This window comes from Sitophilus oryzae, unplaced genomic scaffold, assembly GCF_002938485.1.
Source record: "Sitophilus oryzae breed Bouriz unplaced genomic scaffold, Soryzae_2.0 scaffold_1430_pilon_pilon, whole genome shotgun sequence".
Taxonomy (NCBI): Eukaryota; Metazoa; Arthropoda; class Insecta; order Coleoptera; family Curculionidae; genus Sitophilus; species Sitophilus oryzae.
The window spans coordinates 1539227-1566212 of record NW_022146094.1 but is presented as its reverse complement, the minus strand read 5'-3'; the positions used below and the strand labels follow the sequence as shown (position 1 = coordinate 1566212).

General features: G+C 30.6%; 4 protein-coding genes across 5 annotated transcripts; 3 read left to right on the top strand and 1 right to left on the bottom strand.

Moving 5' to 3' along the window:
* Positions 1-687: 687 nt before the first annotated feature.
* On the top strand, positions 688-8573 carry LOC115876289 (sodium/potassium/calcium exchanger 3). 2 transcript variants are annotated; one of them, XM_030892013.1, is made up of 10 exons: positions 688-964; positions 4672-4845; positions 5181-5368; positions 5478-5676; positions 5862-5945; positions 6003-6226; positions 6427-6589; positions 7080-7181; positions 7259-7380; positions 7497-8573. In XM_030892013.1, exons 1-10 carry the CDS (start codon positions 940-942, stop codon positions 7707-7709), a joined length of 1494 nt encoding a protein of 497 aa, XP_030747873.1. In that variant the 5' UTR covers positions 688-939; the 3' UTR covers positions 7710-8573. The 2 variants fall into 2 exon arrangements, with proteins under 2 accessions (XP_030747873.1, XP_030747874.1); XM_030892014.1 differs by lacking the exon at positions 688-964 and adding an exon at positions 2086-2183.
* A 396-nt stretch (positions 8574-8969) lies between these two features.
* On the bottom strand, positions 8970-12350 carry LOC115876287 (cytochrome P450 302a1, mitochondrial-like). The gene is made up of 8 exons (XM_030892011.1): positions 12046-12350; positions 11758-11995; positions 11516-11700; positions 11253-11457; positions 10658-10817; positions 10260-10508; positions 9950-10156; positions 8970-9607 (listed from the first exon to the last, which is right to left on the bottom strand). The coding sequence occupies exons 1-8, from the start codon at positions 12188-12190 to the stop codon at positions 9566-9568; spliced, it is 1431 nt and encodes a 476-aa protein (XP_030747871.1). The 5' UTR covers positions 12191-12350; the 3' UTR covers positions 8970-9565.
* A 96-nt stretch (positions 12351-12446) lies between these two features.
* LOC115876288 (deoxyribose-phosphate aldolase) lies at positions 12447-13917 on the top strand. The gene is made up of 6 exons (XM_030892012.1): positions 12447-12644; positions 12700-12887; positions 12939-13104; positions 13155-13384; positions 13437-13583; positions 13637-13917. The coding sequence occupies exons 1-6, from the start codon at positions 12617-12619 to the stop codon at positions 13841-13843; spliced, it is 966 nt and encodes a 321-aa protein (XP_030747872.1). The 5' UTR covers positions 12447-12616; the 3' UTR covers positions 13844-13917.
* A 3098-nt stretch (positions 13918-17015) lies between these two features.
* Positions 17016-26382, top strand: LOC115876286. The gene is made up of 3 exons (XM_030892010.1): positions 17016-17178; positions 23769-24326; positions 26192-26382. Exons 1-3 carry the CDS (start codon positions 17164-17166, stop codon positions 26213-26215), a joined length of 597 nt encoding a protein of 198 aa, XP_030747870.1. The 5' UTR covers positions 17016-17163; the 3' UTR covers positions 26216-26382.
* The last annotated feature ends 604 nt before the right edge of the window (positions 26383-26986 follow it).

The following is a 26986-nucleotide window of genomic DNA, read 5'->3' as shown; positions in this document are numbered from 1 at the left end:
TTAAGTTTCCTTGCCTTAATATTTTAGAGAAAATGAAGAGAAATGCATGATATTTTGACAAAAAGAAACGAAACGGTATCTCTCCTACTATATTTTGCCCTAATACTCTACAGATATTTCCGAGACTTTGCCCTAATATTTTAGAGAAAAATTAATAAAAAAACGGTATATTTTCGCAAAAATTGGGGAAAAAACTCCAGCTTTCAAAATTTTTCTGAAGTATTCTGATATTTCATATTTTTCCATAATACCTCTCATGGACTTTTGAGACATTACCCTAATATTTTATACAAAAAATGAATTAAAAAATCGGAATATTTTGAGGAAAATTGTCGAATGAAATCTCTCCTGCTTTCGAAGTCTTTTTGACGTATCCCACTGTATTAACACATTTCCCTAATACTTCAAGGATATTTTAGAGACTTTGCCCTAATATTTTAGAGAAAAATTAATGAAAAATCTGCATATTTTGACAAGAATTGGGGGAAATAATTCCTCCAGCTTTCTGAAGTATTCTGAGATTTCATATTTTGCCCTAATACCCCGGACGGACTCTCTAGACATTACCCTAATATTTTATACAAAAAAATAAATTAAAATCGGAATATTTTGACAAAAATTGTCGGATTGAAATCTCTCCAGCTTTCAAAGTTTTTCTGACGTACTCGGTGACAATTCCTACGTATATTTGTCAGAATATCACCTACGGTATGCGTTCTCGTTACGTACCGAAATTAGCTCTTTAACAAAAGCATCGCCGGACCCACTTGTTTACCGGGCCCGCTACACAATGGACCAGTTATAGAGGCACAATAGTACCGTCCGTCGGTGTTCGTCGTAATCAGTGAGTGTTTCCTTGGGCAGATGAACACTATCGTCGAAAGTACCGTTTTTACAGCAGGGGGGTAGCTATAGTGTGTCCGTTCAGTACCAGCAAACATGGATTTTGAAACTCTGGCCGCAGGTACGACTCTCCATTATCCATCTTAAGTAGTACCACCAATTTTTACATAGTAAAAACACTAATTTTTGGCTAAATACTAAAAAAGTTAAAGATTCTGTTTTTACAATATTTTAATTAATCAAAAATCAATGAAATATATTTATGGAATAGTGAATAAGTGTAGGAAATATTATTTTTGACGACTGATACTGGCGGGTTAAATTAAGTTGTTAAATTCTGTCTCCTAAGTGAATGATTGTTCTCACAATGGTCTCTCTTTCTCCGTTCGATTTAAAAACTGACATCAAACGGCTGTATAAATATTAATAATATTCTGTAAGGATTTTTTCCAGAATTTTTTTCCTGCGGCTTTAATAGCATTGAAATTTTCTGGAGTAGATTCAGACTCGAGAAGCTCTATGATAGTTTTAGTAAATAATTATTGCAAACCAATTTCAAAAATTCATTCTACAAAAAAATGGTGTTCTTTATCAATGGAACTAACAGTCTAGGCACTACAAAAACAAGTCCAGCTGATTTACGAAATTGGCAAATTAGTCTGAGGGCATTTTGCAAATTACAAATACAAAATTTTTGCTCGTATTTTCCCTGATTTGATTGATTTTCACGTGATAAATAATACTATAATTTCACTGAAAATATACGTCTGGCTGTCATTCACAATCTGGAAAGCCCCGCCAGACTCAAAAATCAATTATTAGTTAAATGAGGAGAGGAAGCAGCACGTGGGTATGAATTGAGCGCACCTGACGAGCGTTGGACGAGTCTGGCAAGGCTTTGGGGATGTTCCACATCAGCCAGACTATATTTGTAGCTGTAATTATCATATAAATTATCATCTGACAAATTTTTTGGACTGCGAAAATAAGGGCAATAATATTTTTGCATTTTTTTTTGACGTGATATATTATACCTACTCACCAGTACTTAATACACTCTCTTACTTTATACAAATGAACATGCACTACAGACAAACAAACTATTTATGTCTACTAGTGTCGTTTTGGTTCTGTTCAATTTATTTTCTTGATATGTGTACACAATAATTAACCTCTTTAATTAACCAACTAACTTGTTATTTACTAAGCTTTATAAGCTTTGGATTAGTACCATAGACTTAGTTCTGTCAAATTACACATCAAAATATAGAATTTGTTTATTAATGTTTATACGTATATAGAGAAAAAAATTTTAAGTACTATGTTTACTCCAAAAACAGGTGAGTGATTTTTTGAAGTGTTGAAAAAAATCGCTTTGTTTTACCTGAAAATTTCGTTCACTCTGTATGTACTTTATGATAAAACACTACACTTAAATTTTCCTTAAGGTATCTATAACCAAGTTACTGTAATAAATAAGTAGTAAGTGTAATAATAAGATAGGAAAATATTACTCTGCTTAATTTCTACAAATCTACATTTTCATTAGTACCAATTATATTTCTATATATATGTTGTTTATAGTTTAAATGCTATTCGATGTTTTTGATGTTTTTCTTTGTTGTTTGACCATCTATGAAGATGACATCTGAAATATGTGTTCTTTCCTGCTTTATTATTCCTTATTGCCACCTGGAAAATAGTAACATCTTTGACCAGGCTTTCTGGAAAAGCTTTTCTTTGTTCAGCTCTACTATTCCAGCTACTACGATCCCAAATGGGTATTGTATAATAACTATTTATCAGTACATCATTTATTTTGTGCGTTATTCCTACGTGGAGACATAGGGTTTCAGTAAATTCTCACCAGCAGCGAGTTTGGTTCTTTAAAATTGATTTAACATCTCGCCATGATCGGTTTACTGTTTCGATCTCCTTTTTAATCATTCTTTGCCACGTTGTTCAAACTTTGAGAGTGTTGTTGTTTATCACAGTTTCGGCAGAATGGCAGGTCCAAAACCTCGTATGCTCAGGTATATGTGTTCAACATTTCTTGTAATTGTTGAACGTGTCATCAGCGTATTGAAGTTCTGTGAAGAATTTTGTACGTGAGTCTTTTTATGTTGAACAGACCGCCGTCATATCTGTATCTAATGCCCAATCATCTCTCCTGCAGTTTGCTGTCCACTATAATGGAGAGCGCTGCCATGAATATGTTGAATAGGAGAGGCTAATAAGATTTAACTTTCAAAAAAAATCGCTATAACTTTTGTATTTAACTTTTTGCGGTATTTCCTATATTTTATCTAATAATCAACCGTTTCCATACATAACAGCGGACCCTGTATAAGAGAATATCCACTGATAAAATAAAAAGTGACGCAGTTCTCTTCGTGACGTTAACTCAGAAAGAATTAAGAGTGACGTGTACGTCGTTGTGGGAAGAAAAAATACAACGAGAAGAGTTAAATGCACATTTGGCCTGATCAAGAGAGGTCATATGCTCCTGGACGATGGCCAGTTAAGCGTTTCCCGCCCGCTGCGTGACGAATAAGCGTTTGCGTCTTATTAAAACCACCGGAACCCCAAATTAACGCGGCCTATTGGTACAAATTTATATCTTCAAATAAATATTTGTTTATCACGCGACACGCCGTATCTGAGAGACAAACTACACGTAAAATAAAGAGGGAACAATGATAATTCTTCTAAAAATTGTTATTCTTAAATTCCGTAAATTGAATCTCCTGTTTATTATACAGGGTGTTCCAATATTCCGTAAAAAATTGGATTATTGGACACGATTTATCTCTATACAAAAGTGCTTAGTTTGTCTGTAGAGGGCATCAAACGTTAAAAAAATAAACACATTTCTTCAAATATTTTGAAAACCATTATTCCGATTTGAATGAGATTTGTGGTGCCTGTTTTGCTAAGCGCTGTAACATTTTTTGACTGAGGTTGAAAACTACCTCTACCACTACATAAATTTTAGTAGAAATATTTTCCAATTTCTGATTTTTTTTTCGTAAAATTAAACTACATTTTTAGTGTTTTGTCAAATATTTATATTCACATGAAGCTTTGAAGGCGCATAAAATCTAGTATGTGCTAATAAATTAGTTAGCGAAAATATCGAATGTTATAATATATAAATTTTAAATTGATTAACTTTCAGTTTTTTTATTGATGCCCTCTAACGGATAAACGAAGACAACTTTTGTAATACTGGTACATTATTATACTATATTTGTACACTATTAGGTAGTACGTAGAAAGTTACCCTGATCAGCAATTTTTTTAAATTTTATTTGTTGTTTAAATAAAATAAAACACAACGGTTAATTGGAGATATTAAAAAACTATATACCTTCCAACGTAAAGTAGTTATTTCTATTTATATAACAAAACATTACCTAGGATGTCATAAAATACAAAAGGGACTATGGTATTCTATAGCACATGCCCTCTAATTCAATTTATATCAAAACAAAAAACTTCGGTTTAACAATGATTCTGTTAAATGGTATAGCCAAGGCGCACCCATATAAACTATAACTACAAATTAGTGATAATTATAGATGAATTGAATTTACTGTAATACTTATAATTCGTTCTAGGATACTCTTTAAATCAAAAGAAACCTAATTTCGTCAATTTTTTATGCTCAGTAACAAACCCAATCGAGTGCCTATACAGGGTGTCTCCTGAATAAGTGCAAGTACTATTTTTTAAGGGACGGTAAATCCGAAGACAAAAAACATATTTTCTACTTACTATTTTTAAAACAATATTTTAGTATGTTTTATTTATATTTTTCTGTTGCAGGACTTAATTGCACACCCCCAGCGATAGACGACTTCCCATCTGATCTGCTGTCGGAAGATGAACGAAGGAAAGGCGCCATTTTAGTTCATATCTTAGTCTCTCTATATCTATTCGTAGCCTTAGCGGTAGTCTGTGATAATTACTTTGTGCCGGCAGTCGAGAAAATATGCCACGGTAAGTACTCTACTTTTCAAAGTTTTGACATTGTTCTGAAAAGTCTGAAGTCTTTGACATTGTTCTGAAACATTTATAAATGTTTATTTTAAACAATAAGACTGACAATGTAATTTGTATACTTGTTTTGTATTCTCTTTTGTTTGTTTACTTTACCTTTGTCTACAAATTGTAAAATTTCTTGACAATTGACAATAAAGGCATTTATTTATTATGTAGAATTAAAGAGAATGTCAACCCAAGAAGCTACATTTTCTCACAATTCACCATTTTGTTTATTTTCAAACAATTGTTAATGACGAATCTCAATTTCTATTGCATTTCATTGGTTTCAGCTCTGAATATGTCAGTGGACGTAGCAGGGGCTACTTTCATGGCTGCTGCAACTTCAGCCCCAGAACTTTTCGTCAATGTTATTGGAACCTTCATCACAGAAGGTGACATCGGTGTCGGAACCATAGTAGGGTCTGCAGTGTTCAACATACTGGCAGTTGCAGCGTGTTGTGGGATCAGCGCTGGTATGGTAAGTCATGTAATTTGACAGTATGTAATGGAGCTTTCATCAGCTGTTCAATAATAATTTATTATTAAAATATTCATGAAAAATTAAACGAGCTTATTTGTTCTTTTAGTGCGGTGTCAAAGTGATTCCTTTGGATTGGTGGCCACTTACCAGAGACTGTCTAGCCTATGGGATAACGGTATCCATACTGATTTGTATAATCCACGACGAGAGGATCGAATGGTACGAAGCTTTGATATTGGTCCTGCTCTACATTATTTACATTTTGATAATGTACTTCGATAAATCTATTCAGAAATGGGCTAGAAGTAAGTAGGTACTATACTTAGATTAAGCAATTAATCTTCTACAGACTGCAGACAAGCTTAGCTAAACTTTGCTTGAAAAATCATCAAAATCAGTCCACTAGAACAAAATATATTGTCAGTGTATAACTGAATGAACCTTTTTATTATAAACTTGGCTCCATTATTAATATTTTTAACTATTTTAGGAGGTATTAAACATTTAAAGGGATCGAAACAATCAAAAATAGTCTCTATATCTCAAGAACACTCCGTTGTTAATAATAGCTCAGGTAATACCCATATTTTTTTTTCTAAAGTTAATTCAGAAATATTAATATTTTTTACAGTAAATGAATCCTACAACCCAAAATCCGAGGAGATCAATAACGATAACAATATTGTTAATGATATAGACACGAACAACAAACAAAGTCATTTGAACGGATCAGTAAAAGGCAACTCAGAACAATTAGAAATGAAGAGCGAAATCAAACTGGAACTGAGCAGCAGAGACACAGAAGAGCAGTTGCCATTTTGGAAATGGCCTTCCGAAAACGGCACCTTTAGACAGGTAATAGGAACTATAGTTTTTCTCGTGTAATTTTCCTTCATTTTGACATTTGACATGATGTATGGTAACCTTTTGGTTCGAACAAAATGTACCTAGATAGTGGGCGGGATTTTTCTGAAGAGTTTTTTCACCACGTTTTTTTTTATTTAGTGTTTATTTGTTTCTATTTTTTCAAAATTCATTTCTTTTCTATTGATTAGTTAATGTGGATTGTTACATGGCCCATTCGCTTGGTTTTCTTTTTGACCATACCCGATTGCGAAAAGCCCAAACTGAAAAAATGGTTTCCAATAACGTTTTTGATGTGCATCATATGGATTGGATCGTTATCATACATTGTCGCTTGGATGATCACCATTATTGGTAAGTACAAATAAGAACTCATTATTGATGTTAAAATACCCTGTACAGGGTGTTATTACTTTGTATACTCTGTTATCATTTATTATCACTGAAATGCAGATTGCGTTAATTGAAAATAAAATAAATGTAGTATAATCAAAAATATACTAGTTATTTACACATAGGAACTGCATAAGATGAAATCAATCGGCAAGGGTTATCATTGGAAAATTTTTGAGCTTTATCGTCTTCTTTTTTTCTCGTTCAGTGTTGCAATTCAATCAGTAGAAAACATTCAAAAATACAATAAATATTCTGGATATGTATCATCTATCGTGTTATTTTGTAGGATATGTCACTGAACACTAATATTTTAAGTTATTAACAATTTCTATGTTGTTATTTTCATATATAAATTGTGTTTTGTTAAATATTTCTATAAATAGTTAAAGATATAATATTTTAGTGCTTAATAATATATTAATTTCTTAATGTAAACATTAAATTTCAGGTGATACTCTAAGAATTCCAGACTCAGTGATGGGAATAACGTTCCTGGCTGCAGGAACTAGCGTTCCAGAAGCTGTTTCCAGTGTCATCGTTACTAGACAAGGTCTGCATAGTATCTGCCATTGAATAAAAAGACTCAGAAAGGTGTAATATTTAAAAAAAATCTGTTTATATTTTTAGGTCACGGTTCAATGGGTATAAGCAATTCCATTGGTTCAAATACGTTTGATATTCTGCTATGTTTAGGATTGCCATGGTTCATAAAGGCTACCTTCATGCCTACGTTGCCTGGAAAACACTGGGTAAGACACTACTGTCACTTTTACTGTAATTTTTAGACATTCATGTATTCTCATTCCGGACAGACTATATACACAGTCTACTGTGGTTTTGCTAATATATTTTTACACGATTTTAGGTTGGTATCAACTCGGCAGGTATAGAGTACAGCGCCATCTCCCTGCTGTCGTCCTTACTAATACTCTACGGAGCATTTGCCCTGAACAAGTTCAGACTGGACAAACGAGTTGGACTTATTTGCCTCCTAATGTACGGGGTGTTCTTGCTTTTGGCCAGTCTGATAGAACTGAACGTGTTCTTCAGGGTCAACTTGCCCACGTGTGATCGGTGAACGGAAAGTATTTGGGGTAAAAAAAAACGTTGATGTTAAAGTGAAAGTGTTGATAGATAAACTATATAGATTTATAGACTAATATTGATTTTCACCTACACGAAACCTATATAGATATAGATGTATCTATAAAGCTCAAAAAGAATGGAACAAACTTCAGTTATAATTGACAGAAAGGGTGTTTCAAAATACGTGTACCATCATCAGGAGATTCTCTGCGTAAAAATAAGATCTATTTTTTATATTAAAATAGGTCCGATTTTGCTTTGTTTCGTAGGTAGATACCAAGGGTTAAGGTCTTTATTTTTAGAGAAAAAAGTCAGTGGCGCACATGTTTTTTCTAGAAAAATATCTTAGTGATAATTTTTTAGCATTAAAATATATCGCACAGTAACTTTTACCCTCAAAATTTCATTCGAATCGCTAAAAGCACTTGCAGGGAAAGAATAATAAATAAAAAAAAATAAAGACTTTAACCCTTGGACTTATGATGATATAAAAATAAATCTTATTTTAATGCGAGGAATCTCCAATAGAGATGACACATGTTTTTTGAAACACCCTGTATATAGAGTGTTTGAAAAATGCACCGTCAAATTTCAGACGGTGGTTCCTCATCGAAAAATATGAAAAAAGTCCCTATAAGCATGGTTACGGAAGTGCATAGTTTTAAACATTCAGGAAATATTTTTTGAACAACCATCTGAAATTTGGCCGTTCATTTCTCGAACACCCTGTATATTAATAATTTTAAATAGCATTGTTCTCAAAATATAAGTTCGTTTTTAAAACTCGAGTATTTTTATTGAAATTAAGTATTTTAGGATCACGTCATGTTAATCATAATAAAATTAATTTTAAGTTTGTTTATTTTTAATATAATTTTACTATGAGATTAACTAAAATAAGGTACGTTAGTTTTTAGAGCAAAATATCTAATTTTTTCGCACAGGGTTCAATTTCCATCATATACAGGGCGGTCCGAATTGTAATCCGGAAATTTTGACTGAACTATTTAACAGATAAAACTATTAAAAAAAAAATATAAATTTATATCCTAAAATGCTTCGTTTGGGAGATAAAGGGTGTGGAAATATAATTTTCAATTCCGGTTTTTATTAATTATTAAATTAAATTATTTGGAAAAAATCGAAATAAAAATTAAACTTCTACAACCTGTATCTCCGAAAAGAAGCATATTAGAACTTAAATTTATAGAAACTTTTTTACTTATTTTTATCCGCAGAATATGCTGTCGAAATTTTCCGATTACACTTCGGACCACTCTGTATATCTCATAAACGCCAGTTATTTTATTTATATATATTTTTTTCTAAATAGACACTAATAAATTATTAATTATGTTTTCAAGAATTCCACCAATAGAAGACAGGCTATTTAATTGTATGTATATAATTTAGGAGCTTACAGATATATGTTATTTTTTGATGTATTTATATTTATTAAATAATTTGATAATGCATATTTGTTTCGACCAAAAATCTATATTTAGTTCACTAAATAAAATACAAAATATATTTTTAAAGACGTTGCTGTATTTGTTGTATTAAAACACAAATTTAATAAAATATTTTATTATTCAAAAAAGGGCAGTAAAGTACATTGAGATTTTGTTTTAAAATAAAAAATAATAAAATATATATAGCACCATAAGTCCACATGATATAGTTCTTGGAACTAAAATTAATATTGATTCTTAAATGTATCTCACTATAAGACACTTTTTTGACCTTAAAAATTAATGCAAAATTTTTAGAAAACTTTTAGGAACTATCTGGGATGAAATTCTAGTAAAATTGGTCCGTCTGGTTTATTTATTAATAACGATTTTGAGTCTAACACTGATCCCCTCCATTCATTTTGTAATTTCTAATTACCTGCAAAATTAAACTTTTCTAATCATAATTTTCATGAACATTCTGTATAATCTTTATAAAAATAGTATACAAATTTAAGTAAAAGTCAAAATGATTCCATGCTAAAAAATATTCAATTAAATATTTTTGTGGCACATTTTTGTAAAACTATACTTATGAAATATACAGGAAAATGTGTATTTAAGTTTAAGTATTTGATGATAAAAAAATTTTCCTTGTTACATTTTACCCCCCTCCCTTTTATATCATAATAGAAGAAATTACTTGGTATACAGGGCGAGTCAAAAATCTAGATATAAGCTAGAAACACCTCAGTGTTACTACTAAACCAATTATACATACGTTTAACAACAAAAGTTGCATATTCTGTTCTGCTAAATGTCTAGCAATACAGGATCTTGGGCCATGTCCAAACGGTAGCAACAAATATGGATGTTTCTTTTCGTATAACGGATGATCTTTCAGCCATCTTTCTGGCCTAAATTCGTGTGCTTTGGGAAAATACGTGTCCAGTCTACACGACACTTGATTTTGACTTACCACAACAGTCTATATGCATTAAAAAACAAAAACACCATTATTTCTAAATTTCATAGTTTCAAAAAAAAAATTTAGAGGAACTTTTTGCCACACACTGTAGGTATTAACTTACATCTTTCGGTACTGAATAGTCAGAAAACACCGCCTCTTCATTCAAAACTCTCCCCACTCCAACCGATATTGGTCTCAATCTAAACAACTCTTTTACTACAGCCCTCGTATACTGAGCACCATTAAGAATATCTTCATTAATTTTACTGTTTTTCTCAGGCAACAATCTTTTAGATTCTTCAAATAAGGAAATTTGAACTGCAGGCGCTTTGGCAATATGATAGAACAAAAAACTGGTCGAGTATGTCGTCTAGAATTATTTTAAATCTCTAGTGTTCATAGAAAAATACCGATCGAAAAAAAAACGACGTCAGAGTGGTCTCGGAAAAAATAAGATAACGCCTACCATGACATCGTTTTTTTTCTCTCGATCGTACACGGTATTGAATTCAAACTTACTGTGTCAATGCCGGCTAGTAAAAAATCACAGACCATACCTATAATGTCTTTAAATTCTAGATCTGGACAAGATAAATACTGTTGTAAGAGTGTGTCGTCTTTATTGATGTCTTTTTCGGAAAAAATTGACATTTTTAAAGATAAAAGATCTATAGCTGTACTAAAAATTAAATATGTATACAGGGTGTTTCCGATATTTCGCAGAGGGATTTTTCAAGTATTTATAATGCACCAGTGGCGTTCGTGACTGATTATTTTTGAAGAAGAAAGATCTTATTTTTTTTTATTTATTTTTTTTGTATTTCTCTTATTTTTTTATACTTTGACAACCTAATGAACTTTTTACCTTAAAAATAACATTCTAATGAACTTTTTACCTTAAAAATACTTGGAAAACCACCGTATGAATTAATGGACACTTATTCATGATCACCCTGTATACAGGGTGAAAATAAATAATGGGAAAGTCAGAAGGTGAGGAACAAAAATCGAAATAATACTGAAAATTCCCAAAAACAGTTAAAATGAAAAATCTAAATTTAAATTATGTGTGTATTAATTATTTTACCCTGTAGACCCGGTATAAATGACTTACTCTTCCATATATAATTGAGATTTCTTCAGTTTTCTATACAGGGGGGTATTAAAACACCTCCACATCTGTGGACCATTATCCAACTTCAAAACACAAGAATTTGTAGTTAAAGCTGCATCAATGAGTTTCGATGATCGTGAATGTTTATCTAATTCATCTTCAGAAAAACTGTCCAATCTTAAATCTAGAGTTGTATAACCCGTCACTAAAATATTTTAACATAAATCATAAAAATTACATAAAAAATAAATATTTTACATTACATTCTAAAAAAAGTCTAGACAATTCGGGTAAAAAATCTGCTTCAGGGTTGTTTCTGTTTGATTCAATTCTCCCTAACCATTCTTTAATTATTTCGTCAGAACCAGACAAAAATCTCTTTACAGCTAAAGGACCGCTAAGTCCTTTTTGAAAGATTTTCCTAATTTTATACCAATCTGGACCATTTCTAAAAACCAGTTTACAACACTAAGCACAAAAAAACATACCTTACAAAAATGCTTACGTAGGCAACAATCCACCAGTGTTATACACGTGAGGCCTATCAAGCCTAAATTTCTGCAAAGCCAGATGACTTCGTCTTTGAGGATACTTTCCTTCGCACCTAAACATTACCTCAATATCATTTGGATCAAAAAGCCAAACTATATTAACATTAGGCACTATTTCCTCTCTAACAACCGGTCCGTATTTCTTGTATTTCTTCAGCCCATTGTGATGAAGCTCGTCAAATTTATATTCACCTAATTTTTAATCATTTTCTTAAATACATTTAAGAGAAAAATTTACTGACCTATTAAAGGAAGATATTTATATAAAGTTCCAATGCCACTTAACGATTTTGGTCCGGGAATTCTAGAAAAACTCTTCACACCTCTGTTACATATAATTTTAATATCACTTTGTTTCAAAATTAGTTTAAATTTAATTTTTTCCATAGTGTTTACAAATTTCTGTACGTTCACCTAAATAAAGTTAGGTTAAGAAACGCTGACAGGTACGTAAGGGTCCATTTACATTCTCTCTCTGGCCTGCGGTAGAAAAATATATATTATTCAATTATATTTAAATTTTATACAGCCAGGATTGATATTCCGACTTAATATTTTGTCTGGCTTTGTATATATAAATTTTTAATCCACGATTTACTTTGGTTTGCTAATTTTTCCATAAAAACAAACTTAATGTAGACACGCTCTTAGGAGATTTAAATTTGACATATTTACATAAAAACATATGGTTTGTGTTATTTTAAGGAATAAAACTTTATATTTCTAAATTAATGGACTGTTTTTAGTAGAAGATAGTATTTATAAAGGATATTTAATTTAAATTAGCTGTATCAAACTTTTTTATTCGAAAAAATGGACAGGAACCCAGGCTGTGAATTAGGTAATTGTTTTATTCATTTACATCACTAAAATTTATAAAATAATCTATCCTGTAGACTTGGGATGGTTAAACAGTGTTAATGTTAACCTTTCTGCTATAAACGAATATGCCAAAAAGCTACAGGCAAAAGAAATTAAGGGTGTTTACAGGGCAGCATGGATATTGAAATCAATCACTCTGATCGATCTAACAACTTTAGCAGGGGATGACACGAATAGTAACGTTTCCAGAATGTGTTTTAAGGTATGTATTACAATTAGAAGATAGATTTTTAATAGCATCATGCTATTTTAGGCTGCTAGACCTGTTGCTGAGGATCTCCTAGAGAAACTTGGGTATAAATATGATAAATTATGTCCTATAAGAACAGCAGCTGTATGTGTTTACCCTGCAAGGGTTGAGGACGCTGTACTGTGCTTAAAACAACTAGGATACTATGATGAAATAAACGTTGCTTCAGGTAATGCTTTATTTTCTTTGAAATTTTATTTTAATAAAAACTAACTTTAGTTGCTACCGGTTTTCCTTGTGGTCAAACTCCTCTACAAACACGCCTAGAAGAAATTAGGTATGCTGTTGAAAAAGGGGCTAAAGAAATCGACATAGTTATTAACAGATCATTAGTTGTAAGAGGACAATGGGAAGAACTATACAGGGAGATTCAACAAATGAAGGAAGCATGTGGTTCAGCTCATATGAAGTCGATTTTAGCTACGGGGGAGCTAGGAACTTTAAATAATGTACGGTTGAGGTATACTTGCCATTTAGAAGGCTATAAATACAATATTTTAGGTGTACAAAGCTGCCCTAGTTGTCATGATGGCCGGTTCAGATTTTGTGAAAACTTCCACCGGAAAAGAGTCTGTAAATGCTACTCTACAGTTCGGTATAGTTATGGCCAGAGCTATTAAAGATTATTATAATAAAATGGGATATAAAGTATATGTAATGTTGAGTTTATTTCATTTTTTTTAATTAAATTTTTGGTCTAGGTGGGATTGAAGCCGGCTGGTGGAATACGTACCAGCAAAGACGCTATTAATTGGTTGGTTCTGGTCAAAGAAATACTGGGCGATGATTGGTTAACGCCCGAGCTCTTCAGGTTCGGAGCTTCAGGTTTACTGAGCGATTTAGAATGTAATTTGTATGAATTTGTCACTGGGAAGTACCCAGCGTCTTATCAATTTTCTATGGGCTAATTTTTTCATTTATCAATATTTTTAATAAAAATTATTGTTGATATTGTTTTAATATAAAGTGTCTTTTATTTATATCTTTGTCTTTTTATTTTTATTTTGTATTATTTTTTTTTATGTTTGCTTCTATAATAAAAAAAAACTTAGAAATTTTATATACATAAGTGCAAACCTAAAGTGTGTATTAGGATGTATTTCAGGAAAATATTTTAACTTCTACAGGGTGGCTCAAAAAAGTGTGAGTGAATGGATGCTTTTTTTTAAAGTGGAACACCCTGTATATTATTGCATTTTTGCATCACTTTACATAATCCTATTAAATACATATAGTATATAGTTTCAGAAATATTAATAAATAAATAAAAAAAAAGTTCAGCCTTTTTTTAAAAAAATATTAAAAATACAAGAAATGTCCTGAATTCAAAACTGTACTTATGCTGGCTGTACTTATTTTGCTTTAAATATAATCTTAAACCATACAGTGTGTTCAAAATTCTATGTCAATCTTACTAAAATATAAAATAGTTTTTCTTCGTTTTTTTTTTAATGGAACACCCTGTATATTATTTTCTTAAATATTTATATCTATTTAGAACGTTTTTTTTTAAAAATATACACATATCTACAGGGTGTCCCCAAAATAAGTTACATATCAAAGCTTCGTTTCTTGTAATGGGAAACCCTATATTAATATTAATTGATTTTCGAATTCTCCGAAATTTTTTTTGTGAGTTTCATTACAAAAGCATACCTATGACTAAAACGTAAGGTTTTTGACATATTGAGCGTTTTCTAAAATTAAATAAGAAATCTAAAATTTTCTTTTTTCTTATATCCAAGATATTTAAATAAAATAAATTATTAATTGAACTTAGTTATTTTTTTCAAAACCAATTAACAAAATACAATTACATAATGAATTTTATTATTGTTTGCTTAAATTAACTACTGAACATCGGTATAATTTCATTTAAATCATAACAGGTATTATTAAATCTTCCATATTCACAAGGCCAACAGGTAAATCTTAACAATAATTGAGAAAAAAACACTCAAATCTAAGTTTTATGGCGCTTTTATGAGAGGCAAATTATACGTTTTTCGTTATGCACATAATTCATATGGAATTACCCAATGGGCACTTAAAAAAAACGTAAAAAAAATCTGGATTTCCAATATTAATTTAAAATAATTATAATGTATAATTTTTTATGAATGGTTAAATAAAGAAAAATAAAGATATATGATAGGATGTTTTCAGGGGATGATACCTTATCAAAAAATATAGAAAACACACCCTGTATATTGCAGTAAGTAGATTATTATTAACTTTGGAGAGGCTACACCTTATTTGTTGTGATTTTCATGAGCATTAAAACTATGTAATTTTACATTAACCCTGTTAAAACGAAAAGATTCTGATCTTGTGCTGAACAATGACAAGGCTGTACCAGATTTAATCAGCCTTTAATTCCTTTGTTCGAAGAAAATCAAGAAGAAAATAATATTTTCAACGCTACAAAACGATGATGCTATTATAGACTAAGGAATCACGAAGTATGAAAAAATAGTAGAAAAATGAGTAATAGAATATTTAAATTGTTTAACCTTCTTTGTTTATAACAATTATAATATTTGAAATTTTGTAATGTTGAATATGTTGCAATACCGGGTGCGTCTCGAAAGTGGCTCACCTCTATGATATGTCATTCTATTCAGAGTGCCATTTTCTTTCGGATAAAGTAAAAATATACAGAGAGTGTCATTTAAAAATCAAAACTTGTAGTTATTTCCGGTGGACCAGGAAGTGACCAAAAACAATTGAATACGTCAATCAATCCTAATTTATGTCATATACTAGCATACAAAATCTCGTTTTTTATATGAAAAAATAAAAAAGTCATAGGAGGTGAGCAACTTTTGAGACGCACCCGGTATAGTGCAGTCAGACATGGATGGAATCTCACAGTGTTGCACAAGTCTGTCTTTGCTTGACTTTTATTAAATAAATATCGTACTATCGAAAAAAAAAACGGCGTCAAAGACGGCTGGGGAACTTCATTTACTTAGCCCGTACTCTTCTTCTGCCAGTTTTGACAAGTTGTTGTGTCGATATTTAGTCAATGAAGTCTGGAGATTGACGTCGCCAAAATTATCATCGATTGTCATTCCTCAGCCGTCTTCGACGCCGTTTTTTTTTCGATCGTACAAAAAAAATACAAACTTTCTTTTTATAACTCAAATCTATTACCATCTAATTACCTACCAATTTAAAGGGCAATTATAACAGTTAAATAATTTTTAGTTGATGTACTAATGCTAACGACATTATAAAACTTTGTAAAAGTTGCTGATATTCTTTGAAGGTGCTAAACTAATGCAAATATTGGAAACTTCCTCTTTTATTACTAGAAATGCTGCTTATAATAAACTTGCAAATTGTTTTATCGCATAATATAATGCTATTCACAAACACAGTGGATGAACTATAAATGTACAGGGTGAGCCAACGTTACAATATCATCTTATACATAAAAAGTCATTTATACTCCGAATAGAACATGCTATTTTTTTCAACGTTCACATATTTTTTTAAACAGTTTCAAAAATTGCAAATAATATAAAAAGATTTAAAAGTAATACCTTGAAAGTAATTATCCTAGTAATTATATATCGAGAAACTATGGTTACACTCGACGAATTTGACAGTTGGTCAGTTTAATAATATACAGGGTGAGTCGTAAATAAGTGCAAATATTTTCAGGGCTGGTAGATCTCGATAAAAGAAACATATTTTCTCTTTATCGTTTTTCAGATAAATCCAAAATAATCGAGTTATTTTACTTTGAAAATTTCCAAAAAAAAAATATTTTTTCTAAAATTTTGAAAACCACTGGATTTTTTTTCTTGTGAATTTAATCCACTACCTACATATGTTGCCATATTATCAAGAGATTATGTTTTTAATCAAAAACTAAAAAAAATTCAAAAATTATTTTTTTTTGCAGAAAACAAGAAAATTCACAGAAGAATATGAATTTTTGGTCACACACTGACAATTTTACCGGTCAGACAAAACCGACCAAAATACCGGCGACGTGTGCGGAGGTCTTTAGATGCAAATAATCTTATATTTAGACGAGATTTTGACTTGTCTAGATTCGCGAGTCTACCTTCTGCGGTACACTGTCGCTAAACAGGAGAAACGATTACCTAATCTATATAAACGGACAACGTCGGAGCGAACTGTTTATTCTGTAGTCGACGCGTATACCGAGCGTTTGAATTTAGCGGTGTCCGAAAAAATATCAGTTTTGTTCGGGATGATTGGTGCACTGGTGAGTCTCCTTTTTTAATTTTTTTTTCTATCAATAAATTTTTTCTATGAAAACCTCGAGCAGAATAAAATAATTTTAATTCAAAAAATAGGAAATTAGGACTATTGTTACTGTTGAGGGTTGGAACTTTTAGTGTTACAACAGAAAAATAAAACACACATTTGCCACAATATACCAAAAATAAAAAAAAAATATTATTTTTGTACTGGACGCGTGTTTCACTAACCATGTTAGCATCACCTCCAGTGCAAAAGTAAAGTGTTTTGATGTTTTGTACTGAATTAGTGTTGTATTCATAAATATTTCATAATTTATCATAAAACCAAGTCAGCTATTTTAGTTACTGTATACCGGGTGCGTCTCAAAAGTGGCCCACCCTTATAACTTTCTATTTTTTCATTTAAAAAAACGAGATTTGGTATGTTAGTATATGACATAAATTAGGTAGAATTGATTGCTGTATTCAATTGTTTTTGCTCACTTCCTGTTTCACCGGAAATAATTACAATTTTTGATTTTTTTAATGACACCGTCGGTATATTTTTTACTTTATTCGATAGAAAATGAACTTTCTGAACAGAATGACTTATCATATGTCATCTTTTGACATTCTCGCTTTAAAAAATCGTATTTTAAATTTCAATCTAGAGTGCCATGGCTGTGTTAAAAACATTAATTTTTATTCAAGGAGCCTTGGAAAAATAGATTTGATCGTCTGATGTTGTTCGTGTCCTGGCCGGTTAGAAGATGCCCAAATTGTATCATAACTCAATTTTTTCAAATGGAACGATAGTGGCTCATTAGCATATTTGGAAAAAGCATTTTTTTACGAATAATTTGGTACCACATACCTGGTAGTTCGAGTCAAATTAAACCATAATATGCAAAAATGTCAAAAGGGGACATATGATATGTCATTCTATTCAGAGTGTCATTTTCTATCGAGTAAAGTAAAAAATACCGAGGGTGCCATTTAAAAATCAAAAGTTCTAGTCATTTCCGGTGAAACAGGAAGTGACCGAAAAACAATTGAATACGTCAATCAATCCTAATTTATGTCATACACTAACATACCAAACATGGTTTTTTTATCTGAAAAAATAAAAAAGTTATAGGGGTGAGCCACTTTTGAGGCACACCCTGTATAGGAGCACCTATTCAATATCTTCGGGATAAATTGTTATTTAATCAATTAACCTATCAATATTTATAATGACCGTATTTTTGAATAGGCGCATCTATAGACACTACTAAAATAAATAAGTAAATCTGCGTTACTTTTATAAATTTTTATATATCTTCACTGGGTTTCTGTAGAATTTCAGCTAGAATAAACTGGTAATTCTCTGCTTTTTATACGAAATAATTACGCGCAAATATCTGTAATTACGTAGTATTTTTTTAATTTTGTTTTTATATGCGTTGTAAAAGTAGGAAACGTCGAAAATCCACGCTACAATTTGTTTTGATTATTCGCATAATTTATCGTTAAATAATTATTGCTTTCAGCGCATACTATGATTACTTATAAATTTCATGACATAATAAAAGTGTTTTTTTAAAAAGTATCATTTTATACCCCTAATAAAAGAATATACCTATTTTATATTGTTGTTTACATTCTACATTGTTGTCATTGTTATTTTTTTATCCAAGTACCTTTATAAAAATCAATGCTAACTGACATTTCAATCAACGCACAGCCAAAACTACTTGGTCTAGAAGCACAAAATATTGTACAAATGTTTCTTAAGTGACGTAAATGAACACTAAGAAGCGAAAATAATATATATGGAAATTAATTCCTTAAAATAAGGGGTGAAAAATTTGTCTAGAAGCATAAAAATCTACACAAAAGTTCTTTTAAATTACATTAGTTCTTGCAACACAGCGATTTTAGAAAATTCATCCCTTAAATGAGGAAAATTGTGGATGGAAGCTTGTATGAAAATTGATTACTATCTGGTCTAGAAGTGACCCCCATTTTGCAGGAAGGTTTTTATAGTGATATCAGTAAAAAAAATAAAATAATTATTTTGGAAAATCATCCCTTAAAGAGATAAAGGGATATTTTACTATCTCAAAATAAGAAATAGAGAAAAACTTTAAATTGAGTGAGGCACTTAAAATGATCGGATAATTCCTTACAGTGACTGTTGCGTCTGTCATTTTAATTCAAAGGCAAATTGTAGTTTCTGTCATTTTTTTGGATATTGTCTGTAAAAATCTTCTCTGACTCGATGGGCACACCTCAGTTTAATAAAACATCCATATATAGTTATTACACTATATCGATGCAATAATATCAATAAGAAATCAATAAGAAAGAGATATTTTTCAATAACCCCATTTTTTTTGTCGCGAAAAATTTCCGAAAAATTATATTAATTACGTAACACACTTCAATCTGGCTCATCATCACTTTCTTTTACGATCTGATGGTGACTCAACATTGTTGAACTTTCAAGAAAATGTTATTATTATTATTATTTAACCCACCCACATTTATTTTAATATGATGGAATAAATGTTAAATAAACTACTAACATATTATTATAGTTATATTCTTGTTATATTCATTCAGCAAGTACGCTATAAAAGATCTAGTATAAATATAGAAGTTTCAAAAAGAAATGGTTATGTATGTCAATAAGCTTGAACGCCTTGAATTACAAACTTATGCGATAAAATAAATGATATTGGTTTATTTACCGTTCAATGGTAATAAGACAAAGATTTTATATTACTATGCAAGAAAAAAAGGAAATATGTGCCCTAAATAATTTCAAACTACAGTAAAGTTGAATGAAAATATCTCAAGACAAATAATATGGACAAACCATACTCTGTAAATCTTTGTCTGAGGGGTAGGCAACATTAATAGTATTTTAAAGACACATGAATTCCCAATCGAATATCGGAATAACATACTGGGTGTTCCATTTAAAATAAAAAAGTAACTTGCTTTTAAAAGTGACCAATGATCAATTTTAATTTTGTCTCACCCTGTATAACTTTCCGGATTCAGTTTTAATTTTATTTAAAGTACCTACAATGGTTATTTTAACTACATATTAGGCTATACTGGGTAAATTCAAATTTAGGTAGCTTTTATTAAAATTTAAAATTTATTCTGTATTTTTAGAAAATGTCAAAAACCTTACATTTTAGACATATGCTTCTCTAATAAAACTCACCTTTATTTTTTTCTAGAATCCGAAAATGAATTAATACATAGGGTGTTCCATTACAAAATACACAACTTTGACCTGTAACTCATTTTAGGGACGCCCTGTAGAATTCTATACAATTTTAAGGAATGCTTTAAATTAACCTACATATGCTCACTTCACTGTCGTTTTCTTTGGAGCCTCCACGTCGTAGGAGAGGTACCGCTCTGTATTGTAACAGTGGTACCTGATAATACTTATCCTTAAGTTTCTACATAAATTTATGTTTCGTTCATTTCATTATGATAAATTTTACGAATTTCAGCATGGCTGATCACTTATAATGTCGATCTAAGTACTTTCTATTACATAGTACCGCCATAGAACAACAGAAAAACCGAAACTACTTTGTACAAAAGTTCCAATTCCGTTTTCACTGCAGAGATGCGGTTTTCGTTTTTCAATCTATACAGACTTTTTGTTATGGGTACTTAAATAAGCAAAAAACCATTTGGAGTACTTTATATTTCATCGAAGACAGTTTTGCAATCCCGAAAATACCCAAAGAAGTGATCCGATTATTATTTAGATTTTCGAATTATTTCAAACGCAAGTCGAATAATTTATTGTTAGAATATGAAATTGCAAAATTCCTGTGATAGAAAAAAACTCATAAAGATGGTGAAATAGAATCAATTATTTCCATGGTTTGAGTCAAAACGTTATACCGGGTGTGATCAGATTAAATAATTTTGAAAACCAGAGTCGGACTTGAAATAATTTTAAATAAGAATTAAATAGTTTTGTTATTGTTAAGGTACCAAAAACAAACAAAAAAGTATCAAGTGTGGCATATCATTGTACTCTTCTTTCAAAACCCGAAATGAAAAATGCAGATACGTATTTAAAAAAATTAAGTTGGCCTCTGTATCTCACAAATTAACAGCTATTTTGAAAATCTAAAAATACTATCAGATATCCCTAATAAAGTAGCTATGAGAATATGCAATTAGTTTTTTGATTTTCTAAAAAGTAATGACAGGAAAAAATAAAATTTATTCTCAAAAAAAATTCGTTTTTTTTTTAAACTCAGCAATCCTTGAAATTTTTAAAGCTTTTTTGATGTCATCTTGGTGAATATCCCAAGGTGCAATTACGGTTTCCGAGATACCAATGCTCGTACCCCGAATTTGTAGCACCCTGTATAGAACATAACGACTCTCTGTATTTACATGTTTTTTTTGATAATTATTATAATTCCTATGTTGTACAAATACGAAATTTAAATATTAATAGTTTGTTACTTTTTTTGGATCGCCGGAAAAGATACGGCTCTATATCAGCCAACAACTCATATTAAAAGAATATTTTTAATAATATATAATCGTTCTCTGACCTTCTGTATTCTATATCTAGATGATATTATCGTTTATCAACCCATTGTTGCTTGGGTTTAGTTAGTATTCAACAACAACATTGACTGTTTATTCTAGGAAATAAATAAATAAAGTTCTTTTAATTCAGGTGTATGTCGGTTGCATTATACTGTGGAATTCGAGATAAATATTTCCTCCCGGCCTTGTATTTTATAACTATATACCTCTTTATAGGGACAGGTATCTGTAATTACTATAATCTACCTCATGTTGTACAGGGTGGTTCATTAATAGGAACTTTGGTGGACCACATCAAGCTATGGAGGCAGATAAAATATATTAAGTTCTAACTTAGTAGTAGTTCTATGTCCACGGAATATTGGGACACCCTGTATTTGTAGATAAAAATCTATAAATCTTTAAATAAAAAAAATTTGGAGAAAAAATCCGTAAAATTTAATGAAATGCTATAATAATTACAAGGTATCATGTTATAAGATTCGTTAATATATTTTTTTTAAATAAATGGCAATCTAGCTTTTTGTTTTGAACTGTAGAGTCTGTATATTTATATTATTTGTGTGAGGAAAGATATTTTGTAATCTTTCTTATTTATTTAAAAAAAAATCAAACTAAACAGTTTCAACAATTATTATATCGACCACTATTATAATTATTTGACTTTTTTCAGGAATCACTTGCCATTCACAGGAAGTGATTATTTCTTAATAAGTGTAAAATAGGTGTTTTTCTAATTATATTGTCCATTTGAATTTTTTCCCTATAGCCAAGAACGGAACAGCCATGGTTAATCACCCGTATTTACCTTTCACTTAATATTTGAAATCTTTAGGCTAAATAAATAGTAATGAACTTCAAATGTTATGTCGAATAAGTTAAACGGAAAATACACAGACTTTCGGATTTGTTGCACCAGCTAAAATTTCACAGAATATTCTGGAAATTAAAAAATAAAAAAAAAACAATAAACTTCAATAAAAATACATGTGGTAATCTAATATCTAAATCTTCTTTGCCACTTCGTTTAGCTTTTATCTGTTATTAAATTGTGTATTGTTTCTGGATTGGTTTTATGCAAAGTGCACAGTGTATAAATCTGGAAATATATTGGGCCAGGAATTGATTATTGTGAAATTTAAAAGTTTTTTAAAAATAGTTTCTTGTGCATTGCGTGATTGTTCCCAAAATAAAAACATAGAAAATGATTGATTTTTTTTTTCACTAGTAAGTAATTGTACCATACGATCGAAAAAAAAACGCGTCAAAGAGGGCTGGGAAATGACAACCGATGATAATCTCAGCGACGTTAAGCTCTAGATCCATCTTTGACGCCGTTTTTTTTTCGATCACACGGTATATTATGTTACGAGTTGGCATTTAATACCATTTGTCATGAATAAATAATTATATTATTCCAATTTTATGAATTTTTGATAAATTTCTCGATATAATCTTACTCAATGTTTTTTTATCATTACCCAGCTTTTTGAGGAAGCCAAAAGAAAAAAGGTATTGCTCAACGAGACAGCATTTTCTATTTTCACGCCTGCACCATATAATCCGTTAAATAGTTACGTCACATTTCGGTGGGAAAGCTATTTAACAACTTTTTTCCTTTTATTCAAAAAAAAAACGACGCATGAACGTACGAAATTTCTATAAAATTAGCTTAAATGTGTCTGAGAATTATGTAGAAATGCAATGAGACTTCGTTTACAAATAAATAGAGTAGAACTTATCAGTGAAAGTCTGCTAGATTATATGTTAGATTTGTTATTTTTTTCTCTTATGTATTTAATGATATTTGTGAATTAATTATTGGATTAAGATATATCAATCGGTTACGTATATGTCCGTATTTAATATGAAAATTTTATAAATATGTATATTTGTTTATTTTTCATTATGTATTAAACCTCAGACAAATATTATATATAAACCTTTCAATATAAGTTAATTATTTATTTTCTATCAAATTGAAACAATGATTACTGTTAATAATATATTTATTCTTTTTTTTCAGTTAACTATAGTTGCTCTGGCAACCACAGCCCTCTCAGCTACAGTCCCACTCAAAACCACCGAGAAAAAACCGACAGAAAGCAGCGTAGAAACGTTTGACTCCTACTCAGTCAAAACCTTACCCTCCCAACTTCCTTTAACCATCCAATTACCCAACCAAGAACCCCCACTACCCTTTTACCCATCCGAACCCTCTACATACCTTAAAGCTCCAGAATACTTCCCCAATACCCCCACAGATTTCTATCAAATACCCATCCCTTCAGACATCCTTACCGCACCTTTAGAGTCAAGCATTTGGAACCCTGAGAACGATCCTACATTGTACTACGAACTGCCTTCTTCGATTACCAAGGAGGATCTTCCTACTGGACTCTATCCGAAGAAGTTTAACCAAGACATCCACTTCAAAAACAAACCTTTGAGTACCATTCCCAAAAAAGAAATAATTCTGGAACCAATAAACCAGAAACAATACAACTTGAAGCAGAAAGAACTTTACAAAGCGGTAGACAAACTCAGCAAAAAAGAAAACCAGAAGAAGCTAGAAGAAAGCAAGGTAGTACCGGTTAAAAAACCAGACTCTAAATCATCCTCGTCATCTGTTAAACCTCAAAAAACACCCTCATCAACGACTACTAAACCAGAACTCATCAAAAATCACAAACCGTACCACTCAGACTCGACTAGCGATGCTACTACTAATGACAAGTTTGACAAGGGGCTGACCTCTGGCAAGGTGACTGACTCAAAGGGCGTGTCTTCTAATCCTAAGCCATCTAAGCCTAAGCCTGCGGGAGACAGAGTTTTGTTTCATATGGTGGGACATGATGGACCTATGAGCTATAAGTGGGGCTATGATACTGGCATAGGGTAACTTTCGGGTGCTTGATTTAATATGTTCTAATTTTTTTTTCTGGTGGTGGTGTGTGCTTATTTTCGTGTTTTTTCTTTTATGTGTTTGGTGTTTTAACTAAAAATTACACTAGTTTATCATCATACATACATCAAAACATTTTAGTTGAAAGTCAAAGTTCTGCAATACAAAAAAAAAACCTATACCGCATCGTTGGAAACATCTCATATCTCAGACAAATAATATTAACACCCAGTAAATATAAATATATTTTATTAATATTTTGGAAAGCAGTTGTGATAAAAACTGTTTTAAAACTGACCACCAGGTATATTTTGAACCAAAAAAACCTAAACACATTGTTCTACATTTTTTCGTCAACTTGTTATTTGTCAAGTTTCACACGCAAATCAAATTCAGACGGATATGAACCAATGGCAGAGGAAATTGAACCCAAAGACATTTCAAAGACATAATACGTATGAATAATCGCATTTTACACTCAATTAATCCCTATAAATTATTTTTCAAACGTGTATATCTGTCTGAACTGTTTTGTTTCAACACATTTAATTTAAAATCGCTCAAGCGAATCGTGGGTACATTTCATAATTTCGCTTTTTTTATTGTATTTTGTTATACTCTTGAAAATTTTAAAGAGAAACAATATAAATGTTATTTTGTATTATACTGGAGAATTTTGATGATATTAATAAGATTTCAAGATTCTTAAAGTTGAGAAATTTATCTCGATGCATTTTGAACCCATTGGCTTCTTATATAAAAAATATAGATATTTGAAAAGACATTGAGGATTTATCTACATGCATGTTGAACCCAACTGTTTTTTTTAATAAAAAAACCAAACAGATGTTTTGAAATAGCCATTGAGACATTCACCTTTATAAGTTTTGAACCCTATGGCTTTTCATTCAAAAAGACTGAATTTGAAGATAAATAGTAATTTGGAATATACTCTATGACTTTTGAACCCTGTGGCTTTTCACGTTAATAAAGAGAAGATATTTTTTGTACATACTAACTTTTCGTCAAAGTAGAAAAGAAATTCTATGAAACTTACCTGAAGAAAGTTTGAACCCTGTGGCTTTTGAAATATAAAGACATTTATTTGTTTTAAGGCCTTGTATTAGAAAGATTTCTGCTAAAATGAACCAACCAAAATAGTAGAAATACTTTTAAAAAATGTACCATCTTTGTATCAGTCTGTAGTCATAATAAATTAACTTCTGGTAAAACAGAGAATTTAGTACCTCTGTAAGTTTTGAACCTAATGGCTTTTGAAAAGAAAAATATACTTTTGAACCCTGTGGCATTTCACATAAAAAAATGAAAATAGACAGAAGTGAAATGAAAATAAAATAAAGTATAAGAAATGTAACTGAATAAATTTTGAACCTCTGAATAAAAAAAGAACATTTATTAGTATTTTTAAGAGCTTGTTTTAGTAGCTTTATTCAAAGAAGATTTCTCCTAAAATGAACCGACCAAAAAAAATTTTGTACCATTATTTTATCAGCTTGTACTAATACTAAATTTCTTTTTTTTAGGCCAAACAGGCAATTCAGATTTGAAGAGCGAGACAGAGATGGAGTAGTTAAGGGTCAATTCGGCTATTATGACAAAGACGGTAAATTTAGGATGACCAACTACAACGCGCATCCAACGCTTGGTTTCCACCAAGAAGCAGCTCCAGAGAGTGACGACAACAAATAATACTCAAAAACGTTTTTCAAAATTTCGAAAAAACATCCTAAAACAGTATTTCATGTACTTAACTTCAGTGCCACGATTTTTTTTACTATTTTTTTATATACCAGTAGTTTTTGTTAGATTTTTTTTTATTCTTATTGTTGTTACTTCTCTATGTAAATATTTATTTTAGTTTGTAATGTTTTCTTTTATTAATAGGAAACACGATATGTGAATACCAAATAGAATCTTTCGAGAGTTTTGTTAATTTTTTTTATAGATTATATCAAAGAATGAAATCTATTAAACTATAAACCATAGTGATATAATTATGTAATTAAAACTTTATATACATATTTAAAAAAAAACTTATTTTATTTATAACGTTTTAATATGTTTAATAAAATACATAATACCAATTTTTATGGGCTTTTTTTTTCAATTTTCTGGTCATTAAATTTATTTTATTTTCAAGCATGAACTGTATGAACTGTATGAAAAATAATTTATTTTATTTTCAAGCATTCCTGTGTGAACTATAGCGGGTCATTTGCACTACTGAGAAAAGTTTTCAAAGAAACAAAATGTTATTTCTCCGAATATCTTGAAAGTAAATATATCTTTTTGTTGTTACTTTTTTGCAAAATAATAAA

Bases quoted from the DNA above. Each gene is read 5' to 3' on its own strand.
- LOC115876289 (XM_030892013.1), top strand. From the start codon at position 940: ATGGATTTTGAAACTCTGGCCGCAG. The intron at 5,677-5,861 runs GTAAGTAGGTAC...TAACTATTTTAG, and splicing joins TATTCAGAAATGGGCTAGAA to GAGGTATTAAACATTTAAAG. The intron at 6,590-7,079 runs GTAAGTACAAAT...ATTAAATTTCAG, and splicing joins TTGGATGATCACCATTATTG to GTGATACTCTAAGAATTCCA.
- LOC115876287 (XM_030892011.1), bottom strand. From the start codon at position 12,190: ATGGAAAAAATTAAATTTAAACTAATTTTGAAACAAAGTGATATTAAA. The intron at 11,458-11,515 runs GTAATGTAAAAT...AAAATATTTTAG, and splicing joins GTCTAGACTTTTTTTAGAAT to TGACGGGTTATACAACTCTA. The intron at 9,608-9,949 runs GTATGTATAATT...TTAATTTTGCAG, and splicing joins TGCAACTTTTGTTGTTAAAC to GTAATTAGAAATTACAAAAT.
- LOC115876288 (XM_030892012.1), top strand. From the start codon at position 12,617: ATGGACAGGAACCCAGGCTGTGAATTAG. The intron at 12,888-12,938 runs GTATGTATTACA...ATGCTATTTTAG, and splicing joins TTTCCAGAATGTGTTTTAAG to GCTGCTAGACCTGTTGCTGA. The intron at 13,584-13,636 runs GTATATGTAATG...TTTTTGGTCTAG, and splicing joins ATAATAAAATGGGATATAAA to GTGGGATTGAAGCCGGCTGG.
- LOC115876286 (XM_030892010.1), top strand. The intron at 24,327-26,191 runs GTAGTACCGGTT...TCTTTTTTTTAG, and splicing joins AGAAGCTAGAAGAAAGCAAG to GCCAAACAGGCAATTCAGAT.